The 20,417-nt window shown below is 40.5% G+C and overlaps 1 protein-coding gene across 1 annotated transcript in view; it reads left to right on the top strand.

Moving 5' to 3' along the window:
* Positions 1 to 19,760, top strand: part of PHEX (phosphate regulating endopeptidase X-linked) — a gene marked incomplete at both ends in the record, with an annotated part of 106,088 nt that extends 86,328 nt beyond the window's left edge. The window contains 7 exons of the mRNA XM_082012581.1: positions 6,020 to 6,074; positions 9,306 to 9,373; positions 11,159 to 11,289; positions 13,868 to 13,933; positions 14,043 to 14,147; positions 15,892 to 15,968; positions 19,658 to 19,760. Coding sequence (XP_081868707.1) covers positions 6,020 to 6,074; positions 9,306 to 9,373; positions 11,159 to 11,289; positions 13,868 to 13,933; positions 14,043 to 14,147; positions 15,892 to 15,968; positions 19,658 to 19,760 — 605 coding nt within the window. The remainder of the gene's footprint in view (positions 1 to 6,019; positions 6,075 to 9,305; positions 9,374 to 11,158; positions 11,290 to 13,867; positions 13,934 to 14,042; positions 14,148 to 15,891; positions 15,969 to 19,657) is intronic.
* Positions 19,761 to 20,417: the final 657 nt, after the last annotated feature.

Below are 20,417 nucleotides of genomic sequence, written 5' to 3'. Positions count from 1 at the left end.
AGTTTAAAACCATCACCCCTTGTCCTGTTGCTAAAGGCCCTGCTAAAAAGTCTGTCCCCATCTTTCTTATAAGCCCCTTTAAGTAGTGAAAGGCTGCGATAAGGTCTCCCCAGAGCCTTCTCTCTCCAGGCTGAACAACCTCAACTCTCTCAGCCTTTCTTCACTGGACAGGTGCTCCACCCCTCTGATCATTTTTGTGGCCCTCCTGTGGAGCCACTCCAACAGGTCTATGTCTTTCTGGGCTGAGGGCTCCAGAGCTGGATGCAGGACTCCAGGTGGGGTCTCACCAGAGCAGAGTAGAGGGGCAGAATCACCTCCCTTGACCTGCTGGCCACGTTGCTTTGGATGCAGCCTAGGATACAATTGGCTTTCTGGGCTGTGAGCACACATTGCTGGCTCATGTCTAGCTCGTTATAACCCAGTACCCACAACTCCTTCTCATCAGGGCTGCTCTCCATCCCTTCATCACCCAGCCTGTACTGATACTGGCGGTTGCCCTGACCCAGGTGCAGGAACCTGCACTTGGCCTTGTTGAACCTCATGAGGTTTACATAGGCCCATTCTTTGAGCTTGTCCAGGTCCCGCTGGATGGTATCCCATCCCTCAGGCATGTCAACCGCACCACTCAGCTTGGTGTTGTCTGCGAACTTGCTGAGGGTGCACTGTCTATGTCATGGATGTAGTTTGATCCTGATCACCTACAAACAGGTGCTGAAAGCTGTCTGGGATGCTCTACAGCATCCAGTATGTTTCCTCATGTCTGGCATATCTGAGCGAGAACTTGCAGGACACCTTTGCCCATCAATACTGGCAGCCAGAGCCCAAGCAAGACACGCAAAGTCATCTCAAAGGCACTGGAAAGAGTTCAGTTGTCCAAACACAAGTCTGTGGAACCATTTAAAACAAATGTACTCTGCTCTTCATGCTGTTTTTAGGTAACTAACCAACACCCTAGTCATCTTCACGTTTAATTCCTTATGTGAATTCAATATCCTTTGTTTACTGACCAGCAGTTAGTCTTCTGCTTATATCTTATCCCTTTAAAACTCTCCATCTGAATTCATTCAATGACATTGAAAAACAAGTTACAGCTTTTAAACACAACGGAGAGTTGCCAGCACAGTAATTGGCAGAGTACTCTGTATATCACCCAATCTAGCACAGGTGCCTCCCATATTCATTATTTGCATAGCTCATTGACTAGCCTGTCAGAAGTTGCTTTAAACAACCCAACTAATTATTGGAAATTGTAAATGCACTGACTTGGAATAAGGCTTTGCTTGATCTTGCTCTGTTAAAAATATCATGCAATATAACTGAGTCATGTAATTGAACTATAGAATTTGAATTCATATTTGGATTTGTACTCCAAATTTCCTCATGATTTGGTGAGCTATCATCTCACATGTTTTTAGTTTACTTCATCCATTATTAGTCTGCATCATTTCAGTGAACTATCATCAGATGAAATGTGATTGCTTGTGTCTCCTCAGTAACAATATTACACTGAGTCTCGGGGCGTTCATCTGCAAAATCTGTATAATACCATGAAGGTATTAGCTGGTAAGTGGATTCATTAATAGTAGTAAAGCCCCTGTAAAATTGAAACAAAAAAAATTGTTTCAAATTTGAAATACATTCTAGCAAGCTTTATAGCACCTTGCTGCGGTGAGAGGCTGAAAATGATACAAAGGATAAAATAAAGCTAGAAACCTTCAGCTAGGTTAAAAGTTGTTCTGTGCAGGTAAAGAGTGCTGTCAGAGCTTCAAGATCAGCATAAATTCTGAGTGAAATATTTGAAGTAAGCCAGATGTACTCCACCGCTTGAAATGCCCCTGAGTTCCAGAGCAGTAAGGTGAGTAAAGTTCAGCAAAGAATCACTGTTTGAGGGTCCAGACACAGGACTTTGAAAAGCCAAAACCTACCTGGAGATGAACCTGCTGAGGGATGTGAAGGGCAACAAGAAACATTTCTGCAGGTGTAGCAGCAGCAGCAGAAAGTCTAGGGAAAAAGTGGTCCCACTGCTGAATGGGGGCAGGGGACCTGGTGACAAATGACATGGAAAAGGCAAAAGGTACTCAATGCCTTCATTGCCTCAAGCTTTACTAGTAAGACTGGCTTTCAGGAATCCCAGGCACTTGAGACCAGATGGGAAGTCTGGAGCAAGGAAACTTACCTTCAGTGGAGGAGGAGAAGGTTAGGGAGAGTTTAAACAGACGGGGCAGACACTAGTCCATGGGCTCTGACAGGGTGCACCTACAAGTGCTGAAGGAGCTGGCTGTCATTGTGAGGCCACTCTTGATTGTCTTTGAAAGGCTGTGGTGACTGGGGGTTCCAGTTCTTGAGGACTGGAAGAAAGCAAATGTCAGTCCTATCTTCAGGAAGGAAGATCCAGGGAACTACAGGCTTGTCAGCCTCACATCAGTCTCTGTGTATATAATGGACTAAATCCTGGAAACAGTTTCCTTGACCAGCCTTCTACGATGAGATGACTGGCTCAGTGGATGAGGGTAGAGCCGTAAATGTGATTCATCTTGACTTTAGTAAAACATTTAGCACTGTCTCCCATAACATTCTCAAATACAAGCTGCTGAAGAATGGGCTAGGCAAGTGGATATTCAGGTGGAGTGAAAACTGATTGAACTGCTGGGCTTAAAGGGCTGTGATCAGAACTGCTGAGCTCTGAAGTGTTGTAATCAGTGGCACAAAGTCCCCCTGGAGGATGATCTAGCCTGGCTGTCCCACCTTGCCACTGGTAAGATGCGTGGATGTAGGGTACCAGTGCTGTTCTGTGACAGCTTGAACTCAGCTGTCCACAGACCTCCAGGTACTCTTGTGGCATGTGACACCAGTACCTATCTCAGAAAGATGCTGCAGTCCTTTGACATTGCTCAAAAAGTAAGTAGGTTGTAAGAAGGTAGGCAAGGCAGATTCTGTAAGTCCAGGTCCTACATATGGCAGATAGATAGGTTTGTGTGGGGTCTGTAATAAGACAGCACAGTTTTCTCTGTGTGCTGTTGGTGAGTAACGGCCTTGAGTGTAGGCTCCAAGCCTGCACTAGCAATGAAGTGTACAGAGACAGAGGCTTTCAGCCCATGTCCCTCTTCTAGGGCTGTGTAGAGGGAGAAAGCATGAAAAGATGAACTACAGGCTAAATTTATGGTGAAGTGTTAGCTTAAAGTACCTTCTCGGTGCCTGTATCCATTCCTTAAGATGTGAAACTCTGAAGTCTGGTTGACTTACTCCTCCAGATCAGTGCTTTGCTTGCTTGAACTCCAGTGGCATATAAATAATTCCATTAGTATTTATTGCTTCTACAGCCTACTATGAGCTCTCTGAGTTTTGTTATTAATTCTTTTAGGTAATATGCTAAGCAAGCAAGAAACAGACTTCACAAGGGAATTGCCTAAATTGAGGGATTCAAGATGGCACAAAATAAGAAACCGTCGGGTGATCTATCTCCTGTTATAATTTCAAGGAGCTTATAGGTCTAAGACATTGTTATCCTTGTTCCCTCCACGGATGGTCTGGATGATGCTCGCCTGAGAAAGACATTGCATACAGAGGGATGCCCTGTGTTGCCAACGCCAAATCTGTTCCTTATAGTGTTACAATAGTGGCACCCTCCCTTACAATAAGCACCCTCCCTTATTTAGTGCTACTAATCTCTGGAGGACAGGACACCTTTGCTTTACTAGTTGCCCAAGAATGACTTTCAAAACTTGATAATTTTTTTTTCTTAAAAAAGAAAAAAAAATCCTATTGTGGGTAATACTTTCCAGTTCCCTGAATTTTTCTTAAATGTGTCTTACCTTCTAGTAGCTTCTGACTCTGCTTTGACATGAAAATACTTCCTAAGCTTCTGTTAGTTCAATCAAACTACAAAAGTGTTTCACACAGGTGCCCAGAAGCAGAAACCACTCCTTCGGCAAGCTCTACGCTCAGACATGTCTTAGCTAAAATGGATCCTGACTTTAAGTAAAATAGTTATCAGCCTCTTGTATGGACTCAGGATTGGAGCTTCTTCCCATGCATTCACGTGACTTGTTCAGTGAAAACTTTATCTCATGACTTAACTCACATCTGACTGTGTTTCAGCAACGTCCTGTGAAGGCACCTTGAGGTTATATTTCTTGGATGGATGAGCCTGAGTGAAGATTTGCATCTAGTTTACTGTAAATAATGTATATTATGTCTACCTGTCACACAGACAAGTGCAAATTTGCTACACAAGTCTATACCTGGACAAAATAATTGCAGCTCCTTACAAGATCTTGATAACCTTTTGGTGCAGTGATCCCTAAGCGTGATTTTTGGGGTGACTGTTCTACCTTTGTTCATACCATCTTCAGCACAGGTTCATTTGTTCATTTTGGCAACAGCTCCTCTCATGTGCTGTTGGAGAGAGAGGATCATTCAGAATTAGTGGACCCTAATGATTCCTTCATTAAATGGTCTCTTTTGGCATGTTCAAAAACCTTTCCTGAGGTTCAATATTTGGAATGAACCAGGCAATATAATCAGACTAAATTTCCAGCTCTTAACTTAGTGTACTAACAAGCAGTTTTCATCAGGTTGCATGAGTGTACCATTGCTGTGAGATGTTTAAAAACACACATAGTAAATACTGAAGACTCTTCTGTGTGTGCTGGGAGGCAAAGAGAGTTAGATCAGGAACACTTTGTGTTTTGTACAATTGTACATTGGTACAATTGTGTTTTGTAGCACTGGAAAAGCAAATGCTTTTCAACATGCTTGAAACAACAAAGCAGCATCTGGAGAAGTAAGGGAAAAAACCCTCAAAGTAAGTTTGAAAAACACAATTTTTCTAAGTCAATTGCAGGTAGGTAGTCAATGCAGCAAGGGAGGCGCAAGAAGCAAGCAGATGGGCAGGCCAGGAAGACACGCCACTTGCCGCATCATTTGACACGAATTACACTCAGCATCTTGTCTTTAAAGACTTTGTAAGGAAAGGACAAAATATTGCCTGACAATTTATCTCAGATATAAAGAAATCCCTGTCCTGTTTATCAGCAAAAAACTGAATAGGGTCAGAAGCAAGTGAATGTGGCTTTTGTTTTGATCCGGGTGGCGAGGTGATTCCTTGAAGGGAGACCCATAAGCTGGAGCAGAGGTTCATGGGAAAGGAAGTGAATCACCTGAGGAAACTGGTTCCTCATTGACAAGGCGATGTCCATGTGGGGCAACCTTCAAAGCAGGTGTATGCCTGTGCTTTAAGGATGGGAATTCCTGGCACGAGACGTCAAATTCCACATTTGGGCCTGGAAGGATGACACTTTTCACCAGCATTTGAAAACATTGCCCATAGGTGCCTGTGTTATTTAACAATTCTTTGGGCTGTTAAACTGTTACCATGTTCAGCTCCTGTGTCTTCAGAACCATGGCACTGAAGTGTCATCCAGGAATTAGAAACAGACCTGTGACTTTGAATTTGAGGAACCATTTTGGTTCCTATGTGCAACATAAGTAGATCATCACTCTCTGGAGTGTCTCCACTGACAGGTTTTTGGCAACTAGTTAGTTACCAGAAGCAGACAAGCAATTCCTTTAGCTAGACTGACTCTACAGCCTTATTAGGCACTGGAGCCTCACTAAGCTAACAGTTTCCTACTTCTTGTTGCTTTTGCCTGTGTATTCTCTGTTGATCTGTCAACACATCTGAGGGCAATCCAATAGCATTCTTCTTTTTCACAGAAAACAGTAGGTGTTTATTCACAGGAACACATGCACTTACACACACAGACGTGTGTAGTTATGGAAGAAAATAAAGTCCTAGCAGTGCAGCATCTTGTTGCCGTTGTGGTTCTGAAGGAGGGAGGATCTCTGCTTCTTCTCAAAGATCCTCTCTACTGCATTCTGCAACTACCACCTGAGGGAAAGCAAAACCTTCTGAAACTAAACAAAAAAGGTCATAAAATCCAGACCCTTTGAGCCTTGTGACTGTTACACAGCTGTATTGAACTAGGGACCTCACTAATTATTGTTTTTGGTATTGCAGGATTCCCAGCAGGAGAACTGCAAAAGCCTTTCTTTTGGGGAACAGAGTATCCTAGGTAAGTACTGCAGCAGGGAACCTCGTACACCTGGAAATGAGGAATAACAGGGAAAGGTATTGGAAACATATAGACAAAGAAGGGGGCATGGAGAAGGCTACACTGTTGAATAAGACCAACAGGTAGTGCACAGGAATACCGTGTTGTCTTTCTGTAGGGAAAGCTTGGCCCTTGGGTTGTCTGTTCTTCCCTGCTGCATCCTGCTTTTACTATTGAAAAACCAGACTTTGAAAACTGATGCTTGGTGCCATAACTTTTCTTGCCCTTGGGAGCTGTATGTGTTGCTGTTGCCTTAAACTGATGACTGATTTCTCACGGGAATTGCTAATTAAGTGCACCTGAGTGGAAGCGTTTCCGTGCTATAGCGTGCAGATGCAGCAGTGTGCACATGGCAGGTATTAAAAGGAATTGTAAATCAGGTAACTAACACTTCCTGAACAGAAGTGAATACCCTGAGAAACCATTTATTATCAGTTTATTGTTCACCTTCTGCTAATATCTAGGATTAACAGCGAGCCTTCACCTGTGCCTGTTGAGGTGCATGAGGATATCTCCATGTGCGTCAGTGCCTGAGCAGGCCCATGTGCTACTGTAGCTGAGGAAGAGTAATTATAGGTCACGCATATTTAATTTTGAAAAATCATTGCTTTTGTGCAGTTCAATAACTTTCTATTTTAGGGCAGGATAAGACCATGAAAAGCTTCTGACGGCAGTTTCTGAAAGTTATTTTGCAGTTATATAAATCCAGCTACTGGTGAAACATATCCTTAATAAATCTTTGTTAAAAAAAAATCAAACTTTTAAAACATTTTGGGTTTGCCATCTTCCAGTCTGGGTGTGTCCTTGTAAACAGGAAATTTGGCAATGTATGTAGAGAGATGTATTCAATTTAGGAACAAATGAATTTGCATCCAAAGAGAATTCTTATGAGCCAGGTGACTTTCTAAGTGGTAATTTGGGATAGAAGAAAGTCCTTTCTTGTTAAGGTGAACTTATTTTCTGCTGTGGTTATTGCAGACCTCTTTCCAGCTTTGCTTTCAGAAGAGATTTCTCTGTACCCTGACCTTCTGCCATAGCAATAAAATTGTGGTTCTTTCAAAGAATTATACTTTGCTCATTTCTCTTTTTTAAAGGTTATCTTAGCTTAAATTGGTTTTGCTTGAGTACATATCAAAATGAAATTTAGTAAACAAATGTAACTGTTTTATATCAGACAACAGATTGCTTTTGTCCTTGAAATATTCTGGATCTGTTTTCTGTCTGCTTAAAAGAAAGAGTACATGGCACTAAATCAGAAAAATCATCAAAAAGTCACCAGCACTTGCTGGAAAACTGATTTAGCAAATATTTAACACTTAGTGGAGTTTCAGTGTCCAGTTCCAGCATAACCACTATAAAACAGCTACTTGCATAAAGGGAAGCTAAGTTATCACTTTAACATGTCAGTACACAAAATAGAATACCATTCAAATACCATCTTTCATAGTTACAAGTCTTCAATGCCAGATATATTGAAATAGAGATTTCAGACTACCTGAGTTGGTGTCTTCCCTACAGTCCTTTGAGTCTCCCTGGTCCCAGAAATTTCCCCTCTAATATGGTACCTGCTGGGTACCTGCTGCACCTAATCTCCTCCATCTGTGTCCAGCTGTGCCCCAGCAGTGAAGAGCATAAGCAGAGCTGGGAGCATTTCTGGCAAAATTGTTGTTGAGTTGGACAAAATACTGAAGGGGGTTCACAGAAGCAAAGGCCAGAACTCACCCCAAACTTCACTTCATCTTTTGGAGCTGGTGAAAGCCCTAAGAGCGACTGGGCACCAGCCTGTTCTTTGTCCCTGACACCTGTGGTGACCAAGAATCTTAGAGGAAAAACAAGATGTATTTAGTAATAGGGCTTATTGGTTCTTCTTGACCTCTTTACGTGTTTTGTGCCATTCTTTTTATACTTCTCCAGCTGCAAAAGATCCTGTATAACCACTTTACTTCAGATGTGGAAAACAAGTCTAACATAGTGCATTTAGTATGGATAATTATCGCTGTGTGCTACACAAGATTACAAATTTGTCACACAAAGGGATGATGTTTCCACTGCTGGAATGTATAATTTTAACCAGCATTTTTTTAGGCAATGTTTGCAGTAGTACTGGGGGAAAACAGCAGTGGGGAAGATTTTATCACATGCAAATTATTTTTCAGGAAAGAAAAAAAACAAGTGAAGAATTGTCATGGGAGCAGGGGGAATTAAATCTTATAATACTTTCTGGGCATGACTGAGATGGGCAATTAGTCTGCTACGGATCATTAGGTCGGGTAATAACATATTACTTCATAGCCCTCTGCCTTTCTCCTATTTCAATACAGTCGTTGTAAATACTATAAACTACTTTGAAGTATGGAATCTCAATAACTGAAATATTAAAATCATGAAGAACAACTTAACAAAGGAAAGACGCATTTAGTGGATCACTTTTCCCATGCAATATCCACTGCATTTGATATAAAAAAGCCCTGAACTTTTCCCTAATTCATCCCTATTTCTTTGGATATATTTATTTGGATATATTTTTTTGGTAACATATAATATTTTTATTTGGATATATTTATTACAATGTATTTGGATATAGTGAGGAAAATATACTTGCCTATCAGGAATACAAAATACTTCTTTCTAGATCTGGCTGTAGATCATGTCCTACTCCTGTGCAGGTACAAGGAAATTGTATGATCTCTCTTTTTAAAACAAAAGAGAGATCTGTTTAGTGTTTTACAATCTAGAGTCAGTCATTTGCAAGTCTGTTGCATGCTAGTGAAGAATGACTGGAGCTGGCATTTCAGAAGCCCATTGCAGCCTTCGATCTATTCTTTTTTCATGATGGTGCTAAGAGAATAATTTCACTTGCAGCTTTGTCCTGTTCTCAGTTAGAATATACACAATGCAGTCAGCTGAAGGAGACATTTTGGAGCTCATGTGATGTTAATAAGGGATTTGGTTAAAAGATTGAACCATCACAACGCTTTTTAAAGTTTTATGTTAAAGGTTGCTTTTAAACAAGTAAGAGTTTAATATTCAGACTTTCAACAGCTTTAAGCCAAAATGGTACAGGTACGATTTTTAGTCCTATTCCCCCCCCTCCGCCCCGTTTAAATAAATAATGATCTTTCCTGAGGGCTTCTGTCCTTTAATGTTCATGAGTGTAGACAATTTTGAGCAAACTGCTGCTTTGTGTTACAGGTCATTAAGCTATGGTGCCATAGGAGTAATCGTTGGCCACGAATTTACTCATGGATTTGATAGCAATGGTGAGTGTTGGAGATGACTTCTATATGCTTTAGCTTTTTTATTGCTATGTTTTTTAACAATGCCGAATTGTGTGAAAAAAACTATGAAGTTATTTTTTTATTATTTATTTATTTACATACAGTGTTGCTTTGAACCAGATTTTGTTTGGTAAGGAATGTCACAAGTTTGGCACTGCTTATTTTGAATGGAAAGTAAATCAGCAACTGGGGAGAGTGGGAAGGGCAAAGGGATAACTTCTGATTGATAAAAATTACTTCCAAGAAATTTTTTCATTTCAATTTTAACTTTTTTCAAATGAAAATTACATACAAATACTAAAATACAACACTGTAACAGAGGTGGAATAGAAAATGTATTGCAAAATATTAAAAAAAAAAAAAAGAGGAAAAGGAGAGAGAGAGAAAGAAGAAATGGTCTGAAAATGTCAAACCAACTGTCCTGAAAAACTGGGTGGAGTGGGGCATTACCACCATCTAATTTTGTCTATCTCAGTGAAGTGGTTTTCAAAATCGGGCTCCTGAGAGAGAGAGTGCGGGGGCAGAGAGAGAGAGAAACACGAACGTCCTTCTCTAGGGAGCAATTCTGGCTGTCTGACTGATATCCCACTCTGACTCACTGTCTAGAGAAACCTCTTTCCACCAAAAATATAAGGAGTTTAAGGAAAAGCAGGCTTCTACCTCACTGCCTAACTAAAGTTAGGTTGCTTATGTTGTGTTACTTTGAATACCTTTTAAAAAATAAAAGGAAAACCTTGTATCCTGTTGGCACTGATCTACGACATGTTGTGTAAGCAAACACTCCAGGATGGAGAAATGTTTCTTCACAAATTCCCCTCTCATTTGCAGGAGGGTATCTAATCTCCACCATGCTTCCAGCCAGTCAGAGAGGAACCTGAGATGTGATTCCCTAAGCAGACCACTACCTCTTGCCCAGGCTCTTACCTTCCAAATATAGAAATAAATACATCTCTAGTGAATTTGCCATCTTGAACAAGGCAACACACAGGGAAGAAATAAAGAAATAAAAAGATGAAAGAAAACATCTTCAGTACTTGCTATCATGTCTACTGGATGCTCCCTACCCCTCTTTCCTGCAGTCACAATGAAGAATCAAATCACAGAGCAAGGCTGCATCCACATGGGCAGCTAAACCTGCTCTCAAAACAAGTCTTAACGTGTCTTGTGTCTGACTGGCTGGAGACACGTGGAGATTAGATAGCTACTCTCCTAAAAATGAGATGGAGCAGGGATCTGAATCTTCCATGAGCCACTGCTGTAACTGTCCGCCTGGGGAATGAGATGTCTTTGCTTCCATGAATAGGGTTAAAATGTTCTGGTTTTGCTCCACGGTAAAAAATGGAAACTTCGGAAGTTTCCATGAAATGGATTTTTTTTCTGGTCAAGCGTATAATTAATTAATAATACATTAGTTATCATCAGGTTTGCAGAATCAAAGACATATGGGCTGAGGATGAAAAATACTCACAATTATACTTACAAGAAAGCTCATATGCCTCTTGCACTATGTAATTATCAAATGTACTACAGAACTCATTAGTCATTACTGTTTTTTTCTGAAAATGGGAATTATGACAATAAATAGAATGCCAGCTTTTCACCACTGACTTGTGTGGGGTCAAGATTTTGCTCATTGATCTTATCCGTTTTCTACACATACCTGTATGAGTACATTCACCTCTCACTTCTGAGCAGATGACAGACTCCAAAACTGAAAAAGTATGGGGTTTTCTCCTACAAAAACATTTGTTTTCTTTCTTTTTTAAGGTCGAAAATATGACAAAAATGGAAATTTAGACCCTTGGTGGACAACTGACTCTGAAGAAAAATTTAAAGAGAAAACAAAATGCATGATTAATCAATACAGCAATTACTACTGGAAGAGAGCTGGCTTACATGTATGTAAAACACCAGTGATTGAAAGCAGTGGTGCATTAGGAGTTTTAAGGCATTTTTTTAAAGTTATCTTTTCATAAATCCTCACATATTGGGATATTAGGCTACCAACTTCATTTCTCACAACAAATCATTTTTTGAAGTGAATAATTGCGATAGAAATTGTCTGTCAGATTTGATTAGTCCAGTCAAATACCACGATCTACACCCTGGTGACAGAGTTAAACTACTTCTCCCTATTACATCGTTTTGGAATCAGAGGAAGAGGATGAAGCCACTCAGCAGGGCTGGTCTAATTACTGTGAGAATGTTAAATGTCTTCTGAAGATGAGGTCCATAACGAAAACTGAGCAGTCACTCTCTTTAAAAAGAAAACTGAGCATGTTTTACAGATTGCTTTATCAATTCTGTCTGTTATTTATTACAACTGGATGCATAAACCCTACTTTATTTCAGATTCAACTCTTGCTATTTCTTCCATGTGTGCATGCAGACCCAATTTGTATCTCAAATGAAGGGAGTATGATAGCAGTAGCTCATAGAAAAGGACTGAGAAAGAAAGTGCGAGGAAATGGTTTCTGTTTCATTGTCTGTCAGACCCATGGGCTTCCCTGAAAATGTGCACATTATGTAAGTGTCCAAAATGAAAGATAAATAGGATAAATCACAGATTTTCAGAAATCAACAGCTAAAATTCTAGTAATGTTGGATGGGACATGATTTTAATCTTAATTTTCAGGATAAAACACATACTCAACCCCCTACTCATTCTACCACCTCTACTTACATTTTAGCATCAGAAATACAATTACATCTTTGCCTGTTAAGAATAGAGAGGTCACACTGAATGCTTAGCAATAATTTTAACACTTTCCCCAGGCTGTTTGTATTAGTCTCAGACAGAACAAAGCCGTATTGTAGGCCAGCCTTAAGTCCAACAACTCAGATTTGAGGTGCTTCATATAAGCTAATTTACAAATAAAAATTCTCAGGCTCATTCCTGAATATCGGTAGGACAAAAACGATAAATACAAGAATGCTACTTAAAGAAGGTCATTAAAACGTTCCCCAAGGACGTGACTGAGCCCTTCCCATGCTCCTGCCATGGAAGAAGTTGGCTTGGCTGTCCCCTTTACTTTCTACAGTGTCTTTTGAGATAAGGTAGATCTGAATTTCCCCTCCAGTGTAGCTACTGCCTTTGAAGTCCAGGGATGGGCTTATTAGAGAGATCCTGTTACCCACAGCCTTGTCATCCTCAAAGCTTTTTCCTCCTATTTCTGTGGGATATCCTAAAGCACTTTTTTGATGATAGAAGAAGAATCTTCGTATTTTCTGCCACAATTTATAGTGTTTATATGAAGAGCTATGCATGTAAAGAGCTTTTTGGGGGGCCTGTTCTACATTAATATTTGTGCATTTTGCAGGTTTTTTTACCCCTGTATGAATATTTTTCATGGATCAAGAAACCTATTTACTCTTCTTTCTCATCCAGTTTCCAATAAAAATATCTCCACAAAAGAAGCATAATGAAAGAAAAAGTGGATATAGAAATAGCTTCAGAGTGCCGTAATCACATACATCATCTGATCAAATAAAGGTCTTATTCTAGTCCCTGAGCCCTGTCACGAACTGTCTGCACAGACTAGTCTCAGATACCTGACCCAGAGCTGCCTGGGATCAGCAGAAAGACTTCCTACACTTATTAAAATGACCTATGGCCCAAGTGTCACTGCTGGGTTACTCTCATCTTATGCTCTGAATCAGTCTACTTCACAAGCCCACTGCAAGAAAAATGTACGAGTAGGTAGGCCAAAAAAACCAGCAGCTGGTGTGTGTGCATGCTCTCTGGTGTCCCAGCACCTTTTCTACTAAAAGCCTCTCTCCCACCTCCATCTCCAGCTTCCTGAGGGGAGGGAGGCCTGACAGAAAAGGGGTGCACTTCCCTCTACTGCTTCCATTTCTCCGTTGTTATACCCTTGGGGGTAGCATTGGACCCAAGGCGTCAAGCAAGATGCCTTGAGTCCAATCTGGGTGCTCAGCTGCACTGAGTGGTGAGGGGAAAAGCAATGTGAATATCCTTTGCAGATATTTTTAGAGCACTGAATATACTATCAATTTAAATTCTGCCTCTGACAGTTATTTTTAATTCTGCTGGTTTATGTTATGACTTAAAAGTTATTTTAGCATTCCAGTAGTATATTAAGAGTTATGTAGAAAAAAAAATAACCTTTTAGATAGAAGTCTAAGAAAGGGGCTACTGGATGCCCCATGTAACCAGATAAAAACAGTCTTCAGGGGAAAATTATTGATGCTCAGATCAAAGATCAGGGACTGGATTCTTGAGTGCATTTTAGCTACTACAGTTTGTGCTACAGAGATCTAGGACCAGAGCCAGGATAACTCATCACAGAGAATTGTTTACTGACAGTTTTCACATTGAAATCCAGGTTTTTTAACCAGAGATATGATGGTTGAAATTTTTTATTTTTATTATTTTATTTTTTCCCCCTGTTTCTTGAAGTTGATAAAGAAGGAAGTTCAAAAATGGGTCAAATGACTGATGTTCTTTCATTCTACCAGGTGAAAGGCAAGAGGACTTTGGCAGAAAACATTGCAGATAATGGAGGTTTGCGAGAGGCTTTCAGGGTAAGTAGATGAAAAATATCTGGAACATAGTATTATTAAAAAAAAAAAAAAAAAAGCTGTGGTTAGGCTTCATGTTGCTGAAAGGCACTTAGTATCTCTTTCTTATCAGGCATACAGGAGATGGATTACAGAAAAGAGGGGAGGAGAAGAAGAGCCTTTACTGCCAGGCCTTGAGTTCACACACAACCAGCTTTTCTTTCTAAGTTATGCCCATGTGAGTAGTACAAATGTGTTTCAAGTCCCCATGTATTAACCTGCGCAATGTGCAGTGCAGAGGTGAGACCGCTTGTTTCAGCAGTCTGCACCAGCCAAACACAGATTTTCAGGGTATAAGCAGTGGCTTCTTCTCCCAGGACTATTATTTCTTTTCTCTTTTTCTCTTCGTCCTCATCTATCCATGGTGTCAGAACTGTTGAAATTATTCTTGGTTTTGCACAGTGGTGTCACAGCAGCTTGTTTTCCTCTTGCTACTTCCCTCCCACTACGAGGGTCTTCCTGCATGTATTGACTCCTTAGCCTCTCTCCATTTCAGCTTTCCAGATTTCTGGTGCGTGCAATATGCAGCAGTTTCTGGCTGCTTCCACCACAGACGCCTGTTGCAAATGAACCACCACCATTCATTATTGAGCGTGTTGTTCAAGGAAACTAAGCGGCAATGAAGAAAATCTTAGTTTATTTTTTCCCATCTTTGTTTGCTGTACACTAAATATGCTGTAGCAAAACTTTGATAGGGGTTGTGAGTTTTTCAGAAAAACATGTAGAACAAGGGAGAGAATCAGCAATTATTTATTTGGTTAAAAGAGTGCGGACAGACACCCTATATGACAAGTAAAAGTTGGGCTATAAAACTTTGCCCACCAGTTGAAGGAATGAATCACCTAAAACTGAAGAAACAGGACCCAATGACACCAACTCTGGCTGACAATCATTTCTATGCCGAGAATCAATGTAGCAGTGTATGGGTCTATGGCCATTTCAGTTTGACGATACCGATCAATGAAAAGACTCCACTTCGGTCCTTTATGCTGAGTTGAGTTTCACACTGTGTCAGTTTTTCTCCAAGAAAACTCTGAAGCTGTCGGGAAGATCTGGGGGTCTTGCAGGACCACCACAGAAATTTTATGTCTATTGGACCCTCTGAAGGGAGGCACATGCACAACAAGAACAGTGTATGCCAGGTACCCTTGAGCTCAGCCTATTTCCACAGAGCTCAAGACACAAAACAGACTCATTCAAACTGTGCCAGGGCTGTCTTCAACCAGACAAAATTGCACTGAAGTCCACATATCCTATAGGCAGTCTGGCTTAAAGAATTTTGTTGATAGGAAATATTCCACCCAGGGACTTAGCATCGGAGGGGTTATTCAGTCGTGCAAATATTCTCACTACCCTGTTTTGTAGTCAGTTACGATTAGGTCAAATATCGTATCAGGAATAGTGAATAGGGGACCACTGATGGAAACTTGAAAAAATTTATAATTTCAAAAGAAACTGACATTCCAAGATGGAACAAATATGTCAAGTAATACAGCTGCAATTCTAGAAATGATCAGCATCATTATGTGATATACATATACGTAGCTTTGAGATAAAGAAATATGCTTGGTAATTATTAAGGCATGAGATGCTGCAGCACAAACTGAAAAGCAAGCTACCGTTACAGAGAACTTTAAAAAAAAGAGCTAGTTAAAGTGGCTATGATTAGATGATGGGAATGAGTGAGTGGAGAATAGCACTAGGTGGAGACTGGATCCATTAAGGGATTTGAAAAACAGGGGAATATACCAACAGAAAGCTGCAAGTTAGCAAAGATGAAACAGAACAGGACTTTGTGGTGTCTTTCCATTTTGTGCATTCTGTAAGTACTAGGTATCTTAAGAACAGTGACATTACGTTCTGCTTTACTTACAAAGTCATCCCAGATAATGTGCCTATTTCTGCTTTTTATCTTTTATTAGGTAAGATGCAACTCCTTTAGACCTGAATCTGCGAGAGAGCAAATATATATTGGAGCTCACAGCCCTCCTCAGTTCAGGTAGTGCAAATAATGTATTTACTCAGTATACATACAGAATCAATCGCTTTGGCACACAAGTGCAGAAAGTTAGCATGTTAAGAGGGGTTTAAGAGCAAACACAAAATTGGACTGCACTCTTGGCTTAGATTGAAATTGAACTGATTTTATTAGCTTATCTTTCACTATTACAAATGCTCTTCTGTAAAAATGAGGGTCTTGCATCTACCTTCAAAAGCATTTGAACCAGAACACACTCTGATCCCTGTTATGTCCTGTAATCATGGCCTGAGTATCTAAAATATCTCGTATATCAGTACCCTCCTCCCACCCCCGCAATTCTAGTTTAGAAAACATTGAATATTAGGAGGGTCCTTGATTTAATCTGCCTGAGTTCATTAAAAGCTTTAAAGTGAGTACTTTGAATTATATTGATAATCCAAAGCAAACATGCCCTGTAAATGCACTTCAAGATTGAACTCTTCAGTTGGCCTTCAAGAGACACTTTTCTTGAAGGAGATGTGGTGGTTCAGCATTAACAGAGTGTCTGTGTCTTTGCCCAAAAGGCCTTCCACAGGCTCCCCTAACCACAGACATCCATGAACCCCAAGAAGGACAGGTTGGAAAAGGGGGAAGATTTAAAGACTACATAAGAAGTAGGGAGCCAGAGTTTATTTCTCTGCTTCTCCACAGAGCTTGCGTGACCAAGAGCAGGTTGTTTCTGTTGGGATTCATGTCAGTTGCATTTACTTAACTAAGAATTGTGTGTTTGTCCTCAGTCAAGTGCTACATTACCTCTGTATTTGGGGGAAGGTTGTTAACTCCACAAGCTGATTCATAATGGAGGCGTCTCCAACACGCTGGATTAGTTGACTTCTGGAGATTCCTACCGCTTTGTGTTGACTAAAGAGGGAGGCGGGATCCCACCTTCTCCATGGCTAAGTTTAGGTGATATGAGCCCCTTTGCCTCAGTTCTGTCTTGGTAAAGTAAAAATAGCAACACTGCCTTCACAGGGGAGTTGTGAGGTTGCTTCACAGGTATTCTGACCTACTCCCTGGACACAGTCATGCCAAAGATGAAGATATAAACACAGCATGTGTAACACACCTTGGGCTACGTATAACCAGGACGGGTTAAGAAATAATGGAACTGGAAACATGATAACATAAATTCAATATAAGCTAGCATTGCAGATGTGTATGCTTGGCCTTGGTAGGCTTCTATACTCTGCACTGAAACCTGTACTACCGTACCTTTGCAATACCTGTTACACCAGCTAGCAAGGGTAAAACTAGTGCAGTATGCAAATTTGTATGGCTTTTAACAATTGAAAATACACCATGACAATGAGGACAGGAGTATCAGGCTGATCTGCAGCCTAAAGACTGATATTGTTTATAATTCCTACCCTGGTCAAGGTTTTGGTAAAATAACCATCTCTCGCCTTTTAAAGTCCTCAGATTTATTTACATATATATATATATATATTTTCTGAATCATTATATAACTACATTCCCATCAGATGGTGCAAATCACAAAACATACAGGGAAGCCTGAAGACAGAGCATTCATGAGGAAAACTCATGAAAGAATGAGGTTATGGAAGAAAATTCCAGAGAAGACTAGATTAATTTGGTGTCTAGAAAATACAGACAAAACTTTTTCTTAGTTTTTAAGTGAGATGCTCAGAACAGGTTTCCATTTCAGATCTGAAGAGAAACCATGGTGCTTGTCTCTTCTTGCAAATCATATCAACTGAGCTAACAAATTGTATTATCTTTTTACCCTAACTTTGCTTCATTTATGCCCAAGACCATTATAACAGCAGTACAGCTAGTTTCAACATTGAAAACTCTTGCTATCCAAAAAGCCCAAACTGCCCTTTTAAAGTAATTATTAAAAGTAACTATAAAAGATGACAGAAATGAGCAACACAAACCTTGAGCATAGGCGTGTGCATCTGAACTAGTCACCCCGGTTCCCTTCACAGTCAAGAAAGAATAGGCATTGTGAAAGTGTGTGTATGTGTATATATATCTATATATCTATGTATCTATATCTATGTATCTATATAGATAGATCTCATCCTTCTTTAAGTAATAAATTTGGATTTTTTAAACTCTGCAAGTACATCTTTCTATTGACTGCTAAGGGAGCCCAGGGTGACCCGTTCAGGGGAAGGTGTCTCTACTGTAGTTCAATGGGATGAAATCCAGACAGCCCACTCTGATTCCACAGTTAATGTGTGGCAATATCAAACCATGGGTAGAAAATTCACATGCATGGACACATAAAGATCTTCCGCTGGCTAGATTCTGGTTTTATTTGTTTTTTAATTGGCAGATTTTCAGTATTAGCATGATTCTTCACTAGTTTTAAATGCTGGTTTCAAAGTGAAATCCCCGGCATGGCAGGCAGAACTCGCATCAACTTCAGCCGTTCTGCATGTCCATCTCTTGCGCTTCCAGTCCCTGAATATGTATTTGCAATGTTTGTACAGTAAAGCTGTATATCTTATTTGAAGCCTAACATAATTTTGTAATTTTCCCTACAAAACCGACTTTTAGACATTTTTGCACCATCTGACTGCAAATTTTCTTACCCACAGAAAGTCTAATCAATGTAATACGAATGTTTTCTACCATGCTGAGCTATGTTGAGAAGCTGATTGTCTGCAATGGAGAAAAATGCCTTCCCACTGCATAACAAAGAGGGTGGGAAGGCACACAATTAATATCTCAGTAGATTCTTTTCTGCTTTTGACTCAGGATGCTGTTTACTTTAATACCATTGCAAATTTCAGGTTAGCAAATTCCAAGATGCTTAAAAGCATAGGAAAAATCGGCAAGCAACACAATCGCAATCTAGCAATAGTAAAATAATAATTTCTGACAGCACGAAATAATACAGACATGAAAGCGGGAGCCAAGGATGAATGCATACAAAGAGTGAGCTCTTTCCTTATGCCTGAAGGTGCCGGTCGGGGATGCAGACACATTGTCTAGCTCGTGTGAGGCAGGGATGTGCTGCTTTTTCAGTATCACAACCATCGGTGGTGGAACCAAGAGAGCTTGGGAGCTGGTCAGGGCAGAAGCCTCAGAAAATGGATTTCCACGATAGCAGAGAAGTTGGGATGCTCACGGTGTAAGGCTGAGCTGGCCAGTAAGAGAGGCTCTGCCTGCCCCCCCAGCTTCAGGCTGCAAAGTCCCAGGGAGCAGGTGTGTGTGTGTGTACGTGTGTGTGTGTGTGTACATGGGTGGGCAGAGGGTGTTGTTACAAGAATCTGACCGGCACGAGTCAAATCAAATCACTTCCAGCACAACCACATGCCTACATGCTCCTGCCTGCTGGACTGCAGTGGTTTGGCAGCTGCTGGAAGAAGAATTCCACCAAGCAAGGCTAACGCCTATCCACCTTTGCTGACAAGGGTCGGATTAGAAAATTATTCTAAATTACATAGTACCCACAAAATGCAATTGTTTTTCACTTACTTTTTTTTGAAGATGCTTCTCAAAGCACCGAACGAAACAAGATTGTTTTCACCTTAACTTTAAATGGGAGTGCTTCTCCTGAACTTTTTGGTTTTATTTGTGGAAAAATGACACAGAAAGCCTGAAAATTCAACCTGAAGTGAACACACTAAAACACTTACAGGCCTGCAGTTTTTAACAGAAGACAACCTGCATGTCAATCACTTTTGTCTTTGCAGAGTTATCGGTGCCATGAGCAACTTTGAAGAGTTCCGTAAAGCTTTCAATTGCCCAACAAATACGACGATGAACCGAGGGGCAGAGTCCTGCCGGCTGTGGTAGATGTCCCTTCCAGGTCTTCTGTCAAGAGGGGTCTGCAATGCGCACTGCTGCTCCTGAACTCAAGCCTACTGCTAGTTTCAGAATAATGTTCTGCAGTCTGGAGAGGTATTACTTCAAATGCATCTTCCTTGTCCATGCTGATAACCTGCATGGATCTAATCACTCTCTATCCAGAGCCTTAAAAGAATTTGAAATAGGAGAAGAGGATAGGTTTTCTTTAATAATAATTGAAAAAAGGAACTCCTTTTATCCATAAAGCTACTCCTGTTCATCTGCAGTTGCGTTGCTGTTGATGGATAGCTGCCCTTATCAATTCTAATTCCTGATTTATAGTTGAGCAAGAGATAAATGCTAGAATCCAGTTTTAATCTATTGCTCTGCAAGGGTGCTATCCAGAATGCTCCCACACAACATTTATTCTTTTTGGATGAATAAATTCACGAGACCCGCTATAAAGCCAGCTCTGATCTGCTGTGTGATACAGAATTTTCATAACTTAAGCTGCCACTGCCCAGCATGCCATAAATGATGTTGCATGACGTAAAGACACAAGACTTTATATAAATGTGGTTTAATATGTCAGATTAGTGCCTCAGGTTTTGGAACAGTTTCAAGCTCAGAAAGCACCTCATGGTTTCCATCTGCTAGGACTAAACA

Source organism: Phaethon aethereus (genome assembly GCF_964289735.1).
Source record: "Phaethon aethereus genome assembly, chromosome: 1".
In the NCBI taxonomy this organism is placed as follows: domain Eukaryota; kingdom Metazoa; phylum Chordata; class Aves; order Phaethontiformes; family Phaethontidae; genus Phaethon; species Phaethon aethereus.
This window is presented reverse-complemented; position numbering and strand designations above follow the sequence as displayed.